The sequence below is a fragment of the Sturnira hondurensis genome, unplaced genomic scaffold (assembly GCF_014824575.4).
Source record: "Sturnira hondurensis isolate 20B ecotype Veracruz unplaced genomic scaffold, ASM1482457v3 Scaffold0021795, whole genome shotgun sequence".
NCBI classification, from domain to species: domain Eukaryota; kingdom Metazoa; phylum Chordata; class Mammalia; order Chiroptera; family Phyllostomidae; genus Sturnira; species Sturnira hondurensis.
In genome coordinates, this window is record NW_028094426.1 from 3,084,997 (window position 1) to 3,103,859 (window position 18,863).

Consider the following 18,863-nt stretch of genomic DNA (forward strand, 5'->3'; position numbering starts at 1 on the left):
ATTTGGGGACTTTGTGGCATGATCATGGACAAATCAAAAACCTGTGGAACTGGTCCCTGTAAAAGAAACAACATTAGCCCTGGCTGGTGTGGCCCAGTGGATTGAGCGTCGACCTGTGAACTGAAGGGTCACCAGTTCAATTCCCAGTCAGGGCACATACCTGGGTTGTAGGCCAGGTCCCCAGTGAAGGGCGTACTCAGGAGGCAACCACACATTGATGTTTCTCTTCCTCTCTCTCACCTTCCCTTCCCATCTATCTAAAAATAAAAAGTAAATAAAATCTTTTTAAAAAACCCCAAAACCTAGCATTAACAGCTTTCAACTTCCCACCAATTTACTTCAGCAATCTATTTCCAGGGTCATACCCTGGACCTTGTTCTTATTTCTTTACTTGTTCAACAAGTATTTATTGAATGCTTACCTGTGTATGCTAGGCACTGTTCTGGTCCTCAGGGGACAGTGGGAAAAGGACAAATGAGACTCCTGCTCTCATGGTGTACAAACAAGTCAGGAAACACCAACAACAAATAAGAAAAACTGAGAAATAGCAGATAGTCGTACGAGCCTGCACAGAATTAAACAGGATTATGTGATAAGGAGTTACTTAGATTGGGTGGTTAAAGGGGGCCTGTGTGATGAGTTATTCTGTAAACTGAGACCCAAATGACCAGAAGGAATAAGCGGTAGGATGACTGGGTAAAAATATTGTAGTCTGAGTGCATAATTACTGTGAAGGTCAGAAAAGAGGACCAGAAAGAAGGCCAGGGGACGAATGTACGATGGGCAAGGAGAGAAGTGGCTATGGGACGATGTCAGGAAGGGAAGCAGTGGCCAAGTGAAGGGGAATCCAGGCCGGAGTAGCAAGTTGTGATTGTATTGTAAATGCAGTGGGAAGCCACTAGAGGGTTGAGAGTCAGTGAGTGAGTGGCATGATCTGATTGATGGCTTTGAAAGGTGGTTCTGGCTGCTCTGCGACCAATGAATTGTGAGGGGTCAGGGCAGAAGCTCAGTATCCAGTTAAACAGAACTTGCGAGGCATGAGAGGTCAAGGTGACTCAGACGAAGGTGGTAGGAGGATGCGGAAAGGCGAATGTGTTTGGGATACGTTTTGGTGGTGGAGTAAACAATCCTTCTGAGTTTTTGTTTGGGGAAACAACATAGATGGAGGTTTAGTTTACTGAGATGGGTAGGAACGGGCAGAATGGGTTGTGACAGTGCAACTAGAGTTTCATTGTGGTCAGGGTAAGTTTGGAATACACGGACGGAAATGTCAGGTAAGAACAGCGGAGCCTGGAGTTCTGGGGGAAGTCGAGCACAGCTACGGTGTGTCCCTGTGCACACTCTGCACGGGTAGAGTTAAGCAGTACAGGACGTGTGTAGCCTCAAGAACGTCACGAGCATAGATTTGGGAATTGCAGGTCTGTAGATAGTATTAAAGCTACAGGAATGAGTGAGATTTCAGCACACTTCAGATAATAATTTTTAACGGTTGCTCAAAATGAAGCAATGATGCAAAGTTTTCAGATTTCATCTTTAGTTCCTTATCAAGAGCCAGTTCAAACAATTCTTTTGATGGACAATAAAATTCAAGGCATGCTCTTGAATTTGTAAATTATCCATTGCTGATGTTTTCACGTGTACAATACCCTGATTACCTATGTCATTCATAATTGTTTATATCTGTCACCTACTATCTCTTCAAATACATTCATAATTTTTGTTGCTTTTCATTATTATTATTTTTTTACATTTAAGTCTTTTTTCATCTGGAATATGTTTTAGTACAAAGTGGGAAGAACCTAAATTTATTTTATTTCAAATTTTAGCCAGCTATCTCAAAACACTTAACATATAATCAAAACTAGGCTTAATCATCTGAAGTGTCATACTCTAGGTTCCCAGGTGGATCCAAGGATCTATTTCTGGAATCTCTAGTGATCTTACTATGATCCAGGTCATGTTTTTATATCAAATTCAAACTGCATATGGATTTAAAAATTCCCATGTTACAATATCTGTGCATTTATCAAGTTGCAGTGAAAAATACTTTGCTAGTATTCCATGAGGTTCTTCCATACCATAAGCCAATTCCTGTGTCTCCTGAGCCACGTGTCACTGAAAAGTTATACTTTAGTTAACTTCTCTGCTTCATATTCTGTCAGCATTTCCAGGCAAGTGTAGTTTTTTATAGATTAATTATAAACCTATTTTGTTTTATTTTATTTATTTTATTTTATTTGATAAAATAAAAGAAGATTATAAAACACTGTCAGAGTTTATGTAAAAGAAAATACATGGAAAATAGCCAATTCTATAAAACAATTATGGAAAGAGGACTTTTCACTACCAAATGTAAAACGTGCTGATAATATGAGGAAAAAACTTTTTTCATCTCCATTTCCTACACACGCAAGGAGTTTTATAATGTAAAAAAACTCTGAGTAATTATACTGTCAACAAATGTGGTCTGGAGTTTAAGTTTGGTCACAAATAAGTTCTGGTGATCCAGCTGCTAGAACAGGAAGACATCCTACAGTCAAGATTCATGAGCTGCACCAACATGTAAATTGACACATTGCCTCCTTCACAAAAGTCCACTGAACTAAAGAATAACATAAAGTAGAAAAAATTTTAATCAATGTGTTAAATAGAAGATTATGCAATCGTGTGAAGGTATTGAAGTTGATAAATTCCTGTCGTTACATGCTGAAGAACGGTGGTTATCAGGGGAAAGTTCTGTTAAGAGATTATAAATTCTCCGTTTTCTGCAAGGCATGAAACCAGTTTGGTCTAACTTCTAAAGAATTTTCCACTCTTTGAAGATGTTAATCACAATCCCCGTAAGAGAAATGCAACTGGCTTTTTAATGGTAGATAATATCAAAGGCCACCTGGATGTCATAGGCACCTAAAATTTACACATCCACAATCAAAGTCACTACTTTTTTCCCAAACCTCATCATCCTACTTTTTTTTTCTTGATAATTATACCACCTCCACCTTATAACCTAAACCAGAAACACAAAAATCAGGCTTTGCCTCTCCCTTGCCTTACTTCTATATCTGATTGCCATCCAAGTTGTGCTGATTTTACTTGCTTATCTCACATATGCTTCTTCTGTTGGTCTTGCGTGCTTTTATCTTGAGTGGAGCACTGATCTTACCTTGAACTTCTTTCTCTTCACTAAGCAATCTCTTCATCATCTGGCCACCAGAGTATCTTTACCAATGCGAAGTTCCTCATGTTCTTTTTCTATCAAAAGCCTTTTGTGGACTTTCCTTTACCCGTAGGAGAAACTGTAGTCTCCAGGGTGGCATCCAAAGCTCTTCCATAATCTGGTCCCTGTTTGTCTCTACCTTCAGGTCTTTACACCCTCCTAGCCTACCTCATTCCAGCCACACCTGACTGCCTGGGGTGCTTGGCACCCTCTGTATGGCTTCAGGTCTTTCTGCCTTCACTTGCCCTCGGAATGTCCTCCCACCATTTTCTGGACAACCTAATTATCTTTCAAGATCTAGTTCAAAATTCATCACCTTTGGGGAGCATTTTCTATCATCATCCACCCACAGAATAGTCATATTCTTCCGTTGTATTCCTGCTGTGGACCCCCTTTTTACTACAGCACCCACAAAACTGTTTTACTTACTTGTTTGTCTGCTTCCCTAACAGACTGGAAGCTCTTTAAGTTAGAGACCTTACGTATTTTTTTTTTCTGTTATCCTTAGCTTCTAGCAATGCCTGCCCAACTTAGGCACTCTAAAAATTCCTTGAATGAATGAGTTAATAAGAGAGAAGTCTCAGGGGCATGATGGAATGGGTTGTCAGAGCATGCAGCAGTGTTAAAGCTGGTCAAGAGGAAGACCCAGGGCAACACAGTGATGAGAGTAAGGAAAATAGAAATTTACGAAGGGGGCTTGGCTTTGTATGGGGATTGAGAATAGAGGCATGGTGTGAGCAACTGGCGTTAAGCCTCTGATTAGAATGCTGGTATAAGGTTATTCCATTGCTATAGAAGTTCAGGTGGCAGCTGAGATCAAATGAAGTTAGCTAGATATCATCCAGTTTGCAAATATTAGCACACATACCAAATTTTTACAACAGAGCTTCATTTATCTAGTGCTTTACAGTATGCAAAGCTTTCTCCTTTATTATTTGACCCTTTGAACAGTTAACTCCCTAAGCTTCCATTTCCTTTTTGATAAAAGGAAGATAGTAGCTCTTAGGATTGTTTGCAAGATTGTATATCTGGCACACAGCTGAGTCTTAAATATGTTGTTAGATTAGAAATGTGTGGCCCCTGCTTGTTAAATGACTTGATCAAGGTCACAAAGATAACTTGGTGGCAGATTTAGGTACTTGTCCTCCTCTTGTAGTATTTTTATTACACTCCAATATAATGAGGTCTTTTAATGAGGTATCTTGTATTTACTTGGCACACAGCACCCTTAGTTTGCTTGAGAAGCTTACCCAAAAGTAGGCTTTGTAATTATCAGAGAGCTGATTGCCCAAATCAAGCAAAATCTATAACATGTCAAAAACCAGAATGGAAGTATAAACAGTGTTTTTATAGTTTGCATTGCTTCCTAGTGTTTCTATTTTACACTTGACGGTTTTCACCAGAGAATCTGAGCAGGCTGTCTCCTGACTTCCTCAAGTTCTGTGAAGATGTGCTCTCATTTCAACTGACTTTTCAAATATGGTTTTTAAACCCAGTTTTATGCCAGAGCACGTGCCAATTTGGGGCCTTAGAATTAAAGTAACAGGCACCAGCAGTGGGGCGGGGACAGCAGGAGAAGGACTTTGAGCCGAACACTGACAGCTGCGCACATCTGTCCTTGTGTTTTCTGTAGGGCTCTGTCCAGGAAGAATCTGAAGACACAAAGCATGAACTGGAGATGAAATTATTAAGTGAAATAGTTTCAGCAGGTAGTCTTCTAACTGACATTTTTAGAATTTAACTTTATTGGGATTTGCTGCTTACAGAAGAAATGCAAGGTGGTTGTAAAAAATTTCCAATGTTGTAGAAATATATTTAAAGTGAAAATCCTTCATATTCCTTTTGTTCATGCTTGACTTCTCTCCTTTTTCTCTCTCTTGATTTTTAATAAAACCATGAGATCATATCATACAAATATTTTTGTTGAAAATTACTTTTTTTCAACCTAACAGTATTTGTTATGCTACATACATTCTACATACACACATAGAACATAATACATATACTACTTAAATGAATAATATTCAACATAATACTAGGTCAGGACCCATTGGTAACTCTATGTTTTCAGTAGCTCTATAATTCCATCCAATAATGGAACATTATTTAAATCCTTAGTCACAGGCAGTAAGGTTATTTTTTTTAAAGATTTTATTTATTTATCTTTAGAGAGGAAGGGAAGGAGAGAAGGAGAGAAATATCAATGTACGGTTGCCTCTCATGAGTCCCCTGCTGGGAACTGGCCTGCAACCCAGGCATGTGCCCTGACTGGGAATCCAACCGCAATCGTGTGGTTCTCAGTCCCGAGCTCAATCCACTGAGCTACACCAGCCAGGGCTCTATTTTTAATTTTTTTTATCATTACAAACAGTGTTGTAGCAAACCTTGACAAGCACACATATACAATCAGAAATTTCTCAGTCTAATTCTGACAAATAGCAATTAGATATCATTTAAAAATGTCAAAATGATAGTGCTGTATAATTTTTAGTCTTTTGAGATTAATTGCAAAGTTTGAGATTAATGTGCATATTTTCCATTAACTTTATCATTATGCTGCTTTCCCAGTGGCTTCTAATTAATCTATTTCTATATATTTCTAAGCATATTTTTTCATAACAGGCTTCCTGTCTAGTTTAATTTTTCTAACACACTTTTGTTTCTGCAGTCAACTAGGTTTGTATGTCATTTTCTATAACCTTTATGAGGTAATTTTCCTGTTGAAAATACGATCCTACAGTGAATTCATAACCTTTGTTAATAATACCAAGGTTTTCTACATGAAGATCCCCAATTAACATATATCATAGATGTCTAAATTTGGACATAGTCTGCTTTCTTACTTCCTTTTCAGGTAAATGGATTAGTAATTAGGTACTTTAGAAAATTAATTAAAGCCTGCATTATATTAAATATACACAAGGAAAAAAAGGGAAAGCACTGAACTGGAATTTCCTTTGGCTGTTTCCATTAATGTTCAGCACCTGCCCTGGCTGGTGTGGCTCAATGGACTGAGTGCCTGCCTGTGAACCAAAAGGTTGCCAGTTCAATTCTCAGTCAGGGCCATGCCTGGGTTGCCTGCCATGTCCCCAGTAGGGGGCGCTCGAGAGGCAACCACACAGGGATCTTTTTCTTCCTCCCTCCCTCCCTCCCTACCCTCTTCTCCAAAAATGTTCAGCGCCCTATCTCCGTGGGTTAAATTCAGTGTCATCTCCATGGGCTTCCTTTTGTGCGTGAGGCTAATTGTAATGATCGGTAATAAGGCCACCATTCCTGAGTTTTTACTCTGTCTGGCACCAGTTGTAAGCCCTTTACATGCATGAACTCACAATTCCCCCTAATCCTGTTAGATAGATACTACTATCATATCCACTTTGTAGAGGAAGGAACTGAGATGTTAATTAGCATATATTGCATAAGGGTGGGACCTGTCCCATTTCTTACTCATTGCGCTGTATTAAAAGAATTTTAGTGAAATATAGGAACACTCCCAGTGATATATGTGACTTCCAATAGTGCTTTGGGAATTATGGAGCCATAGAATTTCCCCATGAAATATCTGGGCACAAGAGATAACCCAATGCAGCGTCTTCACTTTCAAGCTTCTGTTCCTGTTTTTCTATCAGCTGAGGCTCTTTTTGTTGAGAAAAGATATTAGCTTTCATTTTATATATGGACCCAAATTTATTTTTTTACCATTCCACTTTTTTCTTTCAGCTATTTAGCTCCATAAGGTTGAATTTTAAGAAATTAATTTTGCAGTTATCAAATTTTGTGTGAAGCCATTTTTGACCTTTTGGAATGAAGGGTAGCAGAATATGCTGCCCCCAAATATGCCACATTGGCATAAGGATTATTTTTTGCTGAAAGCAGTGGAGAAGATACAGATGAAGAAAAGCTCCCTACCCTTCCATTTGCCTACAAGCAGGATGTGAATATTCAGAGGTGTCCCTCCTCTCCTCACTACTGGGAAGGTCGGAGCTTAATAATTATCGGAGACAACTATAGATCCCATCAGCCTGGAGGGGGCGCCAGAGGAATAGACCTAACAAACCAGGAGCTGGCCTTTGTCTCCACCCTCAGAAACATCAAACTGCTTTTCTTTGCCTGTCATTTTACCCCAAATTTGTAAGATGCCATGTAAGCTGGAGTTCTAAGCCTCCTCTTCAAGTTACTTACTTTTCCCTGGGGATATTTCATGTATGTGTGAGACATGCATGTTACTAAAATTCTGTTTTTCTCTTATTAACATGTCTTTTACTACAGAGGTCTCAGCCAAGAAATCACAAGAGGGAAAATTATTGTCCCTCCCCTACAATAAGATATATTGTTAAAGTTTTTCCTTTAACAACACATGCTTTTTCTATACAAATTCCATAGCCTTCCCTGCACCCTACCTCCCATTACACGTGCCTGTCCCCATTCCAGTGGTTGATCAGCTTTGTGAATAGTTTTGAATTAATCGCTTTTTTGAAAAGTTTTAGTTAGCTAAGTAAAAACTTCCTTTACCATCACGAGATATTTTTCATTTCCCTTCCCCCCCCAAAATACAAAAATGGTATGGTCTATTTAGAAACTCAACTAATCTGATTAATTTTAGCACAGTTGCTGCTGCTAGAGAATGCTCCTGAAAGGACATATTTCTTTGAAGAAAATGAGGTTGATATATTCCAGTTCACATCTCTCGGTGGAGTGTATCACTTGGATATTTTGGAGCTTCCCCCCCAGTGTAAGCCAGTGAAGGGCTGGATGATTATGGAAGTAGGTTGATTTTTAAAGTTTGTGAGTAAAATAATTTCTTAACTCTTCTCCTTCATCTCAAATGCACTAACACCCAATGAAGTTTAACTCTATTAAGCAAGCCCAAAAGGAAAAATATCATTTTAAACCATCTTGAGTTTATAAAATTTGAATCAGTACTAAAGGGACTGAATTGAAAATAGTAATGGATTTTTAAACGAGAATCATACACGTTAACTTAATTGGAAACCTATACCACTGTGTTTGCATTGCATCAGTTTGGCTTTAATAATGATAGTCTATTTCAGAGGCTGGAAAACTTTTTCTTTAAAGGGCCAAGTGGTAAATATTTTCATCTTTGCTGCCATACCAGCTCTGTTGCAACTTCTCTGCTGCAACTTCTCTGCTTCTCTGTTGCAACTTCTTCTTGCGATGCTGAAACAGCCATATATAAATGAATGGGCATGGGTTTGTTCTAGTTAAACGTTATATACAAACACTGGTGGTGGGCTGTGTTTTCCAGGGGCCATAATTTGTGGGCTCTGGTCTAGATGAGCGGTCCCCACATGTGATCCCTTGACCAGAAACACCAGCATCGTCTGGCCTCATCTAGGACTTCATTAGAAGTTCAAATGCATGGGCCCCACATCAGTCGTGCTGAATCAGAAATTCTGGAGGTGTGAGACTCAGCAGCCTGTATGTTAGCAAAACACACCTGAAGAACCGCTGGTCTGGATCCTTGATGTACAAAATGTGGTCTATCAGGCAGAAGCATCTAAATGCATCATTTGGGGCTTCACTCTGATCTGAACCTGCTTTCCACACTGAAGCTTGAGAACCACCAATCCAGGTGTTGCCGGTGCTCCTGATGCTCGGACCACAGTTGGGGTAGCGAGGACGTTGATAGTAGCAGCTGTTAGATCGTCTGTCATGGAGTTTCTCACTCCTGTTTTAACAAGTAGTGAGATTTGCACTAGCACTGACTTGGTTTCACTTTACCTCATGGCTCGGCTCCCAAATATACCCGGTTCTGTTGTCATGGCCCTCCCCCCGTCCTGCCCCGAGCCCTTCTTTTCTCTCTTCTCTCCTCGAACACGTCGGGTACTGGATTCACAGGCACTTCTGGACTATATTTTAGGGCATCAGCTTATTCTTGTATTAGAGCAGTATTCTCAACTCTTATTTTTTCCCCATTATCACCTCTCTAAGGAGCTCTTGTAAACATTTTTTTTCTCTAGCCAACCCCACCCCCTCCTTTTATGGCATTTTAATGCTGCAGGGGGACTGTGTATCTGTGTGTATGTTGTGTACATTTGTGCTTTATCCATAAAAGAGTAAGATTTCTCCATCCTCTCCCAAACTGATCTTTGCCCTATCGGGGATGATATTGTCATTCCTTTCCCCCTTTCCCCTCAAACAAAAATGCATTTAGTGGAGCAAACCTGGGGGAGATAATTTGATCTGTTACCACTCTGAAAAATCTGTTTTAATCAGCCTGCCCTGCCTTGGGGGTACTTGAAGGATCGTGGGGAGTCCAAGGAAGGCCTCCCTGTGGTGAAGGTAGGCCTTCAAAACTCTGTCTACAGGAAGGTCTCGGCCTGATCTGGGGTTTTCAAGGCTTCATGCCAAGATCTTTGTCACCATGTCCTACATGACCACTCTGGTCTCCATCTGAGCCCAGAGTCCCCTCCCTCACACTCATTTTTTCTCTCTCCAGCAACAAAGGGGCCTTCCCACCTGTTTTCAAGTACCTTTTCAATAATTTTCCCCCTCCTCTAGAATTTTCCCCCATCCAGTTTTTTTCCTCTGTTTTGTACCATTTTTAACCTTCCCCCTCCCCTAGATCTTTTTCTACATTTAGGTATGTGTTGCCTTTAGAGAACGGACAGATCTCCCTTATTCCAGAGAAGTTGGTACTTGGTTTAACTTATTTTATTTTTTTCCCAGCTTTACTGAGATATAATTGCCATGTAAGTCTAAGCTGTACAGTGGGGTGATTTTTGCTTTCATCCATTCACTTCTACACTTGTTACACTGCTTAGACTTGTTTCTCTCTCTGCCTGCACACCGTGGCCATGGCATTGGGACGTGGGATCTGGGGTCTCAGAGCTCTGTTTTTGAGTTCTGATGCCTCTGTGGGGTCATTTTGTAATCACTGGCAAATTGCACGCTTTTTGTAAGTTCCAGTTACCTTCTTTGCTTTTTTAAAAAATACGTTTTTAAATTTACAGTTTAGATTCAATAATATTTTGTATTAGTTCCAGGTGTACAGTGTAGAGATTAGACAGTCACATACATTAGGTGATCCCCCTGTTATTTCCAGTATCCAACTGGTACCATACATAGTTATTATAGTATATAATGACTTTACATCCCCATGACTATTTGTAACTGCTAATTTGTGCTTCTCAGTCTTTTCACCTTTCTCACCCGATTCCCAGTTACCTTCTTTGCTAACTATAAGCCTGTAGAACTGCTTGGGGGAGGGAGTACAATACTGAGTAAGTCCCAGCCTAGAACTTGGCCCATAAAAGGGTTCTTTAATTACATTCAAATTTTGTGATTTTTCCCTTCTCAATATCTTTTAACTTCGTTGTGATATTTTGTTAATTAGTCTATAACTAAATGGCAGTGAACTTTAGTGGGGGGGGCAGGAGCTGGATGGAAGGGGCAACGGGGCATGGAAATGGGGGATCTCTGCAATAGTGCCAACAAAAATAATAACCACAGCTTATGCAGCATATATTTACATTTTTAACTGTTACCGGCCAGCTTCTTACTTGGGATTGTTATGGCTATTTCTAAAAGATACTCAAAGAAGGATTACAGAAATACGTGTATCCTCCAGCAGCTACAGAAGACTTGGAAACAGAAAGTGCTTTCCCACCTATAGACGTCGTGCTTGAGATTCATAAGAATGTGATCTTTTTTGAGACTCCTATGATTGCAAGATGGGATGCTGAAGGTACAGCAACACCTTTATCCAGCTTTGATTATTATGTAATGAAAAAGGTATACTAATATAAATCCTTAAATCAATACAGGAAATGCAGTAAGTAAACTATTCTTACATATTTCTATACCAGTTCCAGGGTCTATGTTTTATTTGCTCTCCGTGGAAATAAATAGGGTTTGGAGTTTAAAAATGTATTGAACTTTATGACTCAGTGTTTATATTTGCCATAATCTCTGAAGAATTACAATTCAGATTGGGGTTAAAATTTGATTATTTTAATGTTAATGAGTTATAAATTATAAATCTTTTTTAAGTGTATTTTATTGATTATGCTATTACAGTTGTCCCATTTTCCCTGCTTTATTCCCCTCCGCCCTGCACACCCCCCCCACCCACATTTCCCTCCCTTTAGTTCATGTGCATGGGTTGTACATAAAAGTTCTTTGGCTTCTAAATTTTCTATACTATTCTTAACCTATTTCCTACCTACCATCTATGCTACTTATTCTCTGTACCTTTTCCCCCCTTCCCTCCCCCTCCCACTCCCCTGTTGATAACCCTCCTTGTGATCTCCATTTCTGTAATTCTGTTCCTGTTCTAGTTGTTTGCTTAGTTTGTTTTTGTTATTGTGTTTTGGTTTTTTTTCTTTTTGGTTTGGTTAATAGCTGTGAGTTTGTTGTCATTTTATTGTTCATATTTTTGATATTTTTCTTAGATAAGTCCCTTTAACATTTCGTATAATAAGGGCTTAGGGATGATGAACTCCTTTAACTTGACCCTACCAGGAAGCACTTTATCTTCCTTTTTATTATAAATAATAGCTTTGCTGGATAGAGTCGTCTTGGATGTAGGTCCTTACCTTTCGTGACTTAGAATACTTCTTTCCAGCCCCTTCTTGCCTGTAAGGTTTCTTCTGAGAAATCAGCTGATATTCTCATGAGAACTCCTTTGTAGGTAACTGTCTCTTTTTCTCTTGTTCCTTTTTAAAATTCTCTCCTTATCTTTAATCTTGGGTAATGTAATTATGATGTGCCTTGGTGTGTTCCTCCTTGGGTCCAACTTCTTTGGGATTCTCTGAGCTTCCTGGACTTCCTGAAAGTGAATTTCCTTTGTCAGATTAGGGAAGTTCTTCTTCATTATTTTTTCAAATAAGTTTTCAATTTCTTGCTTTTCCTCTTCCCCTTCTGGCACCTCTATGATTTGGATGTTGGAATGTTTGAAGATGTCCTGAAGGTTCCTATGATGCTCATTTTTTTGAATTCTTGTTTCTTTATTCTGTTCCAATTGAATGTTTCTTTCTTCCTTCTGCTTCAAACCATTGATTAGAGTCCCAGTTTCCTTCCTGTCACTGTTGGTTCCTTGTACATTTTTCTTTATTTCACTTTTCATAGCTTTCATTTTTTCATCTAATTTGTGACCATATTCAACCAATTCTGTGAGCATCCTGATTACCAGAGCTTTGAACTCTGCATCTGATAGGTTGGCTATCTCTTCATTGCTTAATTGTGTTTTTTCTGGAGCTCTGATTTGTTCTTTCATTTGGGCCATTTTTTTTGTCTGGGCCATTTTTTTGTCTCGGTGCATCTGTTATGTACTGAGGGGCAGAGCCTTAGGTGTTCACCAGGGTGGGCTAACCCACGTAGCTGCATTGTGACGCTGTATGTGGGGAAGGGGTCAGAGAGGGAACAGTGCCACTTGCACTGCTCTCTGCTGGCTTTCAGTCCCTTCCCCCACTTTTCACAAGCAAAGTGGGCCCTTCTGGTGCTGATTCCTGGGTGGGTGGGTTTGTGTACATTCGTGGACCCTGTGCTTCTCTCCAGTGACCTCTCCTGTGAGGCTGGGAGTTTCTCCTGCTTCTTCAATTCCCACAGGTGTTTTCAGTCCGAGGTTTGAGGCTTTATTTCCCCAAGCTGGGGCCCCAGCTTGCAAGGTCTTCTCGCTCCCCAGGTGTTCCTCCCCATTTATCTGCAGGCGAATGTGGGTCTGCCCGGTTCACAAGCTGCCTCCTCCCTGGTCCTCCAGAGGCCCAGGGAGTCCTCTCCACCCAACTGCCTGTCTCCACCCCTTCTACAGGTTTGGGTGAGTGTTTGTTCTCTAACTCTTTGGTTGTCAGACTTCCATACAGTTTGATTTTCTGACAGTTCTGGTTGTTTTTTGTTTTTAAATTTGTTGTTGTCCTTCTTTTGGTTGTGCAAGGAGGTGCAGTGTGTCTCCCTACACCTCCATCTTGGCCAGAAGTATATAAATTATAAATCTTATTACAATCAAGTATTAAAGTATTGGAGATGGGTAGTGGGCATATGGGAAACCAAAGAAAGAAAAAAACTAGCTACTGTGTGCCTCTTTAAAACTTTTAATTGTTGAAACAGGAAATACTGCATGTTCAAATGTTAAATAAGTATCATAAATCGGAAGCACTAATAGAAATACTAAGTAATGATTCACTAATCATTAACATATACTACTTTGGCTTGGCTGGCAGAAGTTTGAAAGCTCTTGGTCTTGTGAATTAACATACGCAGTTTGGAGGCTCCTGGATGAAAGCCTCAAGCTTTGTTTTTAGTGGGAGTTATTTTACATTCATCTACTTATTTGTGAAAGAATTTACATATTTGGTGATAGGTTGGAAACAGTTTAGATCACTAACTAACAGAGCTACTATTTAATCTATTTATTTAGTTGTGGGGACAAAGAATTTAGGAACTTCTCTATTAAGAAGGATGCATTTTTTGTAGTTTAAACAATTTTATGATTGCTATATTTCATGCTTTTGCTTGTATACACATAGCTACAAGATATGTTATCTTGTCTATTCTTGTCTATTATTGTATATTCTAGAAATAGTTTATGTATTATAAACAGTAGATTTCTAACAATACATTAAACTATAAAATATATTCAAAATACACAATTAGGTAATTTCTTCCTTTTATGTTGCTTTAGAGGCTTTACTTATCCTTTCCTTTAATGATGATGTTTGTAAATATTTGTTGTATTAAAAATTATTCGCACTAAATTAGAATTAGACAAGATAAATTATTGACATGATTTAGCAAGATACAACTTGTAAAATTTGATTCTAACTGTAGTCATTAGACAGCATGCAACTCCAGTATTTTTTAAACCATGAGGAAACTTTTTGCCTGGAGAAAACTGAAACTTGGAGAATCTATTTAGAGGTGATACTTAATTTTTACCTTCACAAATTAAATCATTAATGTAAAATTGTTAATGCAAAAACAAAAAGGGGAAATGAAAATAACTTCATCAGCATAATTGCATTTGTTATCTTAAAGAGTCGAACACAGTCAGTAGAACCATACATAAATGTGAGGAGAAAGCCAAGTGGAGATGGAGAGGGCATTCTGGGAAAATAACAATTGAGTCACTTATTGCACAAATATGCTAAATGATAAAAGTACAGCGATAAATGAGTTCTGTCCTCTGGGAGTTTTCAAAGTTGTAGGGGAGGCAGGTCGGGAAAACCTCATAATGTGATGTAGCTGCCGTAGAGAGAAGTGCTGTGGAGCAGAGCAGTGCCTGGGTCTTTGGAGAGTTAAGGACAAAATATTGAACAGGTCCCGAGGACACTGAGAGGACATTCTCATAGGTGACTTTGCGTGGGCCTATGTCTTCCTTTCTTGGGTGTGTGCATAGGAGTGGAATTGCTGAGTTGAATGATAAATTTATGCTAACTTTTTAAGAAACTGCCAAAATGTTTTCCAAGGTAGCTGTGTTGTTTTATATGCCTGCTAGCAATATGAGTTTTCCCATTTCTCTGAATCCTTGCCTGTATTTTTTATTCCGTCTATTTTATTATAACCATTGTAGTAGGTATGACGTGGTATCATGTGGTTTTAATTTGTATTTCCTTAATGACTGATAATGTTGAGCATTTTTTTAAAGATTTTATTTATTTATCTTTAGAGAGGAAGGGAAGGAGAGAAGGAGAAAAATATCAATGTATGGTTGCCTCTCATGTGTCCCCTGCTGGGAACTGGCCTGCAACCCAGGCATGTGCCCTGACTGGGAATCGAACCACAATCGTGTGGCTCTTAGGCCTGCGCTCAATCACTGAGCTACACCAGCCAGGGCATGTGGAGCATTTTTTAACGTATTTATTATCCTTTCATATATTTTCTTTGGTGAAATGTTTATTCAAATCCTCTACCCATTTTTAAACTGGGTTGTGTTTTTTATTGAATTTACTGGGATTACACTGGTTAATAAAACTATATAGGTTTAAAGTATACAGCCCTATAATACGCCATCTGTACAGTGTCATATATGCTCCCAACCCCAAGTTGTGTCTCCTTTATCGCCATCTATCCCCCCTTTAACTGGCTTGTGTTATATTATTGACTCATAAGAGACACAAAAGACCACCTATTATGTGATTGCATTTACATGGAAATCCAGAAAAGACAAATCTTTAGAGGCAGGGAGTATATCAGTGGTTGCCTGGGGCTGGAAGGTGGGAATGGGAATTAACTATAAGTGGGCACAGGGAAGTTATCTGGATGATAATCATGGTCTAAAACTGGATTGTGGTGATAGTCGCACAATTGAGTAAATGTACTAAAGTAATTTCATTGTATACTTAGGACGGGTGAGTTTTAAAGCTGTTTTTGAAAAGACGAAAAGAAGTTCTTTAACATATTAAAGATTACCTTAGGAAGATTACCTTAGGAAAAAAGAATTGCATTTGCAGAGATACACAGGTGTATAGGGTCCCTGGGGAAGGGGAAAAGGTGTGGCTGAAATCAGGTGTGAGGGATGTAAGGGACGAAGCCAGAAACGTGGGTCAAAGCTTCATTGAAAGGTCTTACATCCTACGCTGGGGAGTTTGTGCTTGTTCTTCCCCAGGAGACAGGAAAACTCCCAGCAAAGTGGACTTTTTGTTGAGATTCTATTCTAAATGTAAGAGATAAATTTATACACAATGCCATTATTCGGTGGTTTCACTCAACTTTTTGTATAGGAAAAAAAGGAGACTAATGTCATCTTCTTCACTTATTCTAAAGGTAAACATTGGAAAACTGATGGCATCAGTAACATATCTTACAAATCAGGAGAGAGACTTATAGCATTCAGCCTGGAGACTTTCGGTCCTGTTACTTTGATTCAAGATACTCATATTAACATGCCATACCAGTCATGGGAACTAAGACCACTTGGTGTGAATCAAGTACTGTTGACTGTGACTACAGTATTTACTGAGATTCAAATACAACTTAAGGTAAATCGCTGTCACGGCAAGTCAGATTGCATTTGTATTTGTTATAAGCAAATATAAATTTATCCAGAGGTAAACCTCATTGAGGACTGTAAGAGGGTGTGTCAAAGCTATCAATCACTGGTAAATTACAATTGAGATAGTTTTAATAAATATATATAACATATACCTTGAGCTATAATTTCTAAATGAAATATTCATTGAGTAGATAGAAAATAATATGTAAAAAAGTGAAGCACAAATTTGTACCCCGCAGTTACCAGAAATAGACCCATTAATGAGGCAACGAGCCTTGTAGTATTATGACTTTCAGTGAGTTTTTGACCCATTTCTAGAGGCTTCCTGATCTTTATCACCAAGTCATTTGAAATCCCCTCTGAGATTTCTCTCTGAAGGAGCCTCTATTGCCTGTCACTCATAAATTACATGACCTGGATTTAGAGACATAAAGTACACTAATGATTGCCTGAGGCTGAAGGTGGGCATGGGGAAATAGGCATGAGGGATCTCATGCCGAGGCGGGGGCCGGGGGAGGGGACTAAAAAAATGTTCTAAAACTGATTTATGGTGATAGCCACATCATTCAATAAAGTTACAAAAATCATTGCATGATGCACTTGAAATGGGTAAATTTATGATATGTAAAATACCCCTAGCTAAAATTGTTCTAAGAGAGATGGCCTGTAATCTCCTATGAATGTAGCAGGAAGACTAGATATCATCAAACTTTGCTTTTAAAAGCAGATGAGAGGCATGCATTCTTTACACCTTCAAAGTGCCAGTCCAAACTTTGTAAACTTTAAAACTGTGTGATGATTTTGCATTATTATGGTAAATCTTATATGGGTAAAAAATTACCCTTAAAGGTCGTACCATGACTACTGTCAAATAGCTATTATTATTCAATAGAAACACATGCAGTATTCTTAGGTTATAGCTTATAGAATAGGAGACCCACAAGACCCTTTAGTCCAGTCCCTTGATTGTTCAGATTAAAGCCCAAGAATTGACAAACTGCTTAAGGTAACACGGAGACTTTGTGGGGGAGCTAACAGAGTAGTCCCAGAATATGTCTGTCTTGCATTCTTTTTGATGTAGAATGAAACAGGATTTTAAAAAAATGGCATAAAGAACCCAAAGGCTAGAACACAAATGATAATGAAGTAATGATTTATTAAAAGCTTTTTTTCCTCATTGAAACCAGGGAGACCTCTGCATGTTAGCTTCAATTAAACTAAATAAAAAAAAGCATTACTCTATTTTGGAAGGAAAATGGATGACTCTTATTTCTTTCATTATTGCTTTGAAAGAAGCTGGATTGAATATCTTTCCTACTGCTCACTCTCATTTTTATGTTGTTACAAACTGTAAGGTAAGAATGAGTCTTTCCAAATTTAATGTAATGGACATTTAGAATGCTAGCAAGTTTTAACTTTTATATAAATCTTAAGGTCCATTATGGGTTTTCTATATTCACTTACATAAGATTATATCATTAAAAAGGAAGGAATAAATGGCAAGACCAGAAAGTCAGGGTTCTCACAAGTTTAACAATTTCCCCGAGAAAGTAAGCCTTAGAGTGATCTTCATGTTGACAAATGGAGCACATCTGGCCCCACAGCTGGCTGGGGTCAGCACAGAGATAGTCAGGGCAACTTCACATCTTCTACAGCTCCTTGCTTCTTCCAAACTGGATACATGTGAGATTTCTTAAAAGAGTAAGTGACTCAGCAGTTTCCCAACCATGATAAGTCATGTGCAATTAAACACACACACGTACAACCGGTCGACAAAACCCACTTCCACTCGTTTCTGGCAGAACCTCCTTGTCTACACACTGCTTTGTGTTATAAGGCTTTAGTTAAATGAGACCCTTCCATGCCAAGCTGTGAGCTCTTTGAGGATGGGGACTGTTTTCTAATCAACTTTGATCAATTCTTCTAGCATCTAGCATACTCCTAGAATACAGCAGATGTTCAGTAAATGTTTATGACATGTAAATGAAGACACAGTAGTTTCTAATCATGAAAGGCATTTTGGGCAGACAAGTTCAATACTCAAGAACAAGTTCATAATATACCAGAAAATGAAAATGTAGGCAGACATTTATATAACATCTGAAAAGAATTATATCAATAAGAATGCGTATATGTGTAGGAAAAAATAAAACCACCTTAGTTTTAGTAACTCAGATAACCAGTTACTCTGCATATGCTGAATGTAGTGTACTATTAATCTTTTCAGAATATTCAAGAATTTCTTTTTCTGAACACCTATGTTCTAGGCATTGTTTTATTTGCTTAGGATACAGTAGTGAATAATTTTTTTAAAAAAGTTCCTCTCCTTGTGGTGCTTATATGCTAGTAGAGGGAGGCAAAAACAAGGAATAAGCATGAAAAATAAAATGGTCTCATGTCAAAGATGGATGAAGTGCTATGGGAAAAAGAAAATGTAGAACAGAAACACTAGGCTTAGGGCAGTGCACAGTATACATAGGATTTGGGGGGCTCAGTGAGAAGATAAGATTCGAGGTGGGGAATTTCACCAAGTGGTGTCCTAGGAAGCAGCTTCCAGGCTGAGTGGCCGGGGATGCTTGAATAGTGGAGGAGCAGCAAGGAGGCCAGGCGCCTTGAGCTGAGAGAGCAAAGGGGGAAAAAAGACAAGGTCAGAGATAATGTGGTGTACGCGGGCGAGCGCAGATCACGCAGACCCTT

At 38.9% G+C, this 18,863-nt stretch overlaps 1 protein-coding gene across 2 annotated transcripts in view; it reads left to right on the plus strand.

Moving 5' to 3' along the window:
* DNAI7 (dynein axonemal intermediate chain 7) overlaps window positions 1-18,863 on the plus strand; it is a 55,105-nt gene that overhangs the window by 34,893 nt on the left and 1,349 nt on the right. For both annotated transcript variants that reach the window (XM_037033797.1, XM_037033798.1), the window contains 5 exons: window positions 4,851-4,926; window positions 7,818-7,978; window positions 10,766-10,922; window positions 15,938-16,152; window positions 17,354-17,521. In XM_037033797.1, coding sequence (XP_036889692.1) covers window positions 4,851-4,926; window positions 7,818-7,978; window positions 10,766-10,922; window positions 15,938-16,152; window positions 17,354-17,521 — 777 coding nt within the window. The remainder of the gene's footprint in view (window positions 1-4,850; window positions 4,927-7,817; window positions 7,979-10,765; window positions 10,923-15,937; window positions 16,153-17,353; window positions 17,522-18,863) is intronic.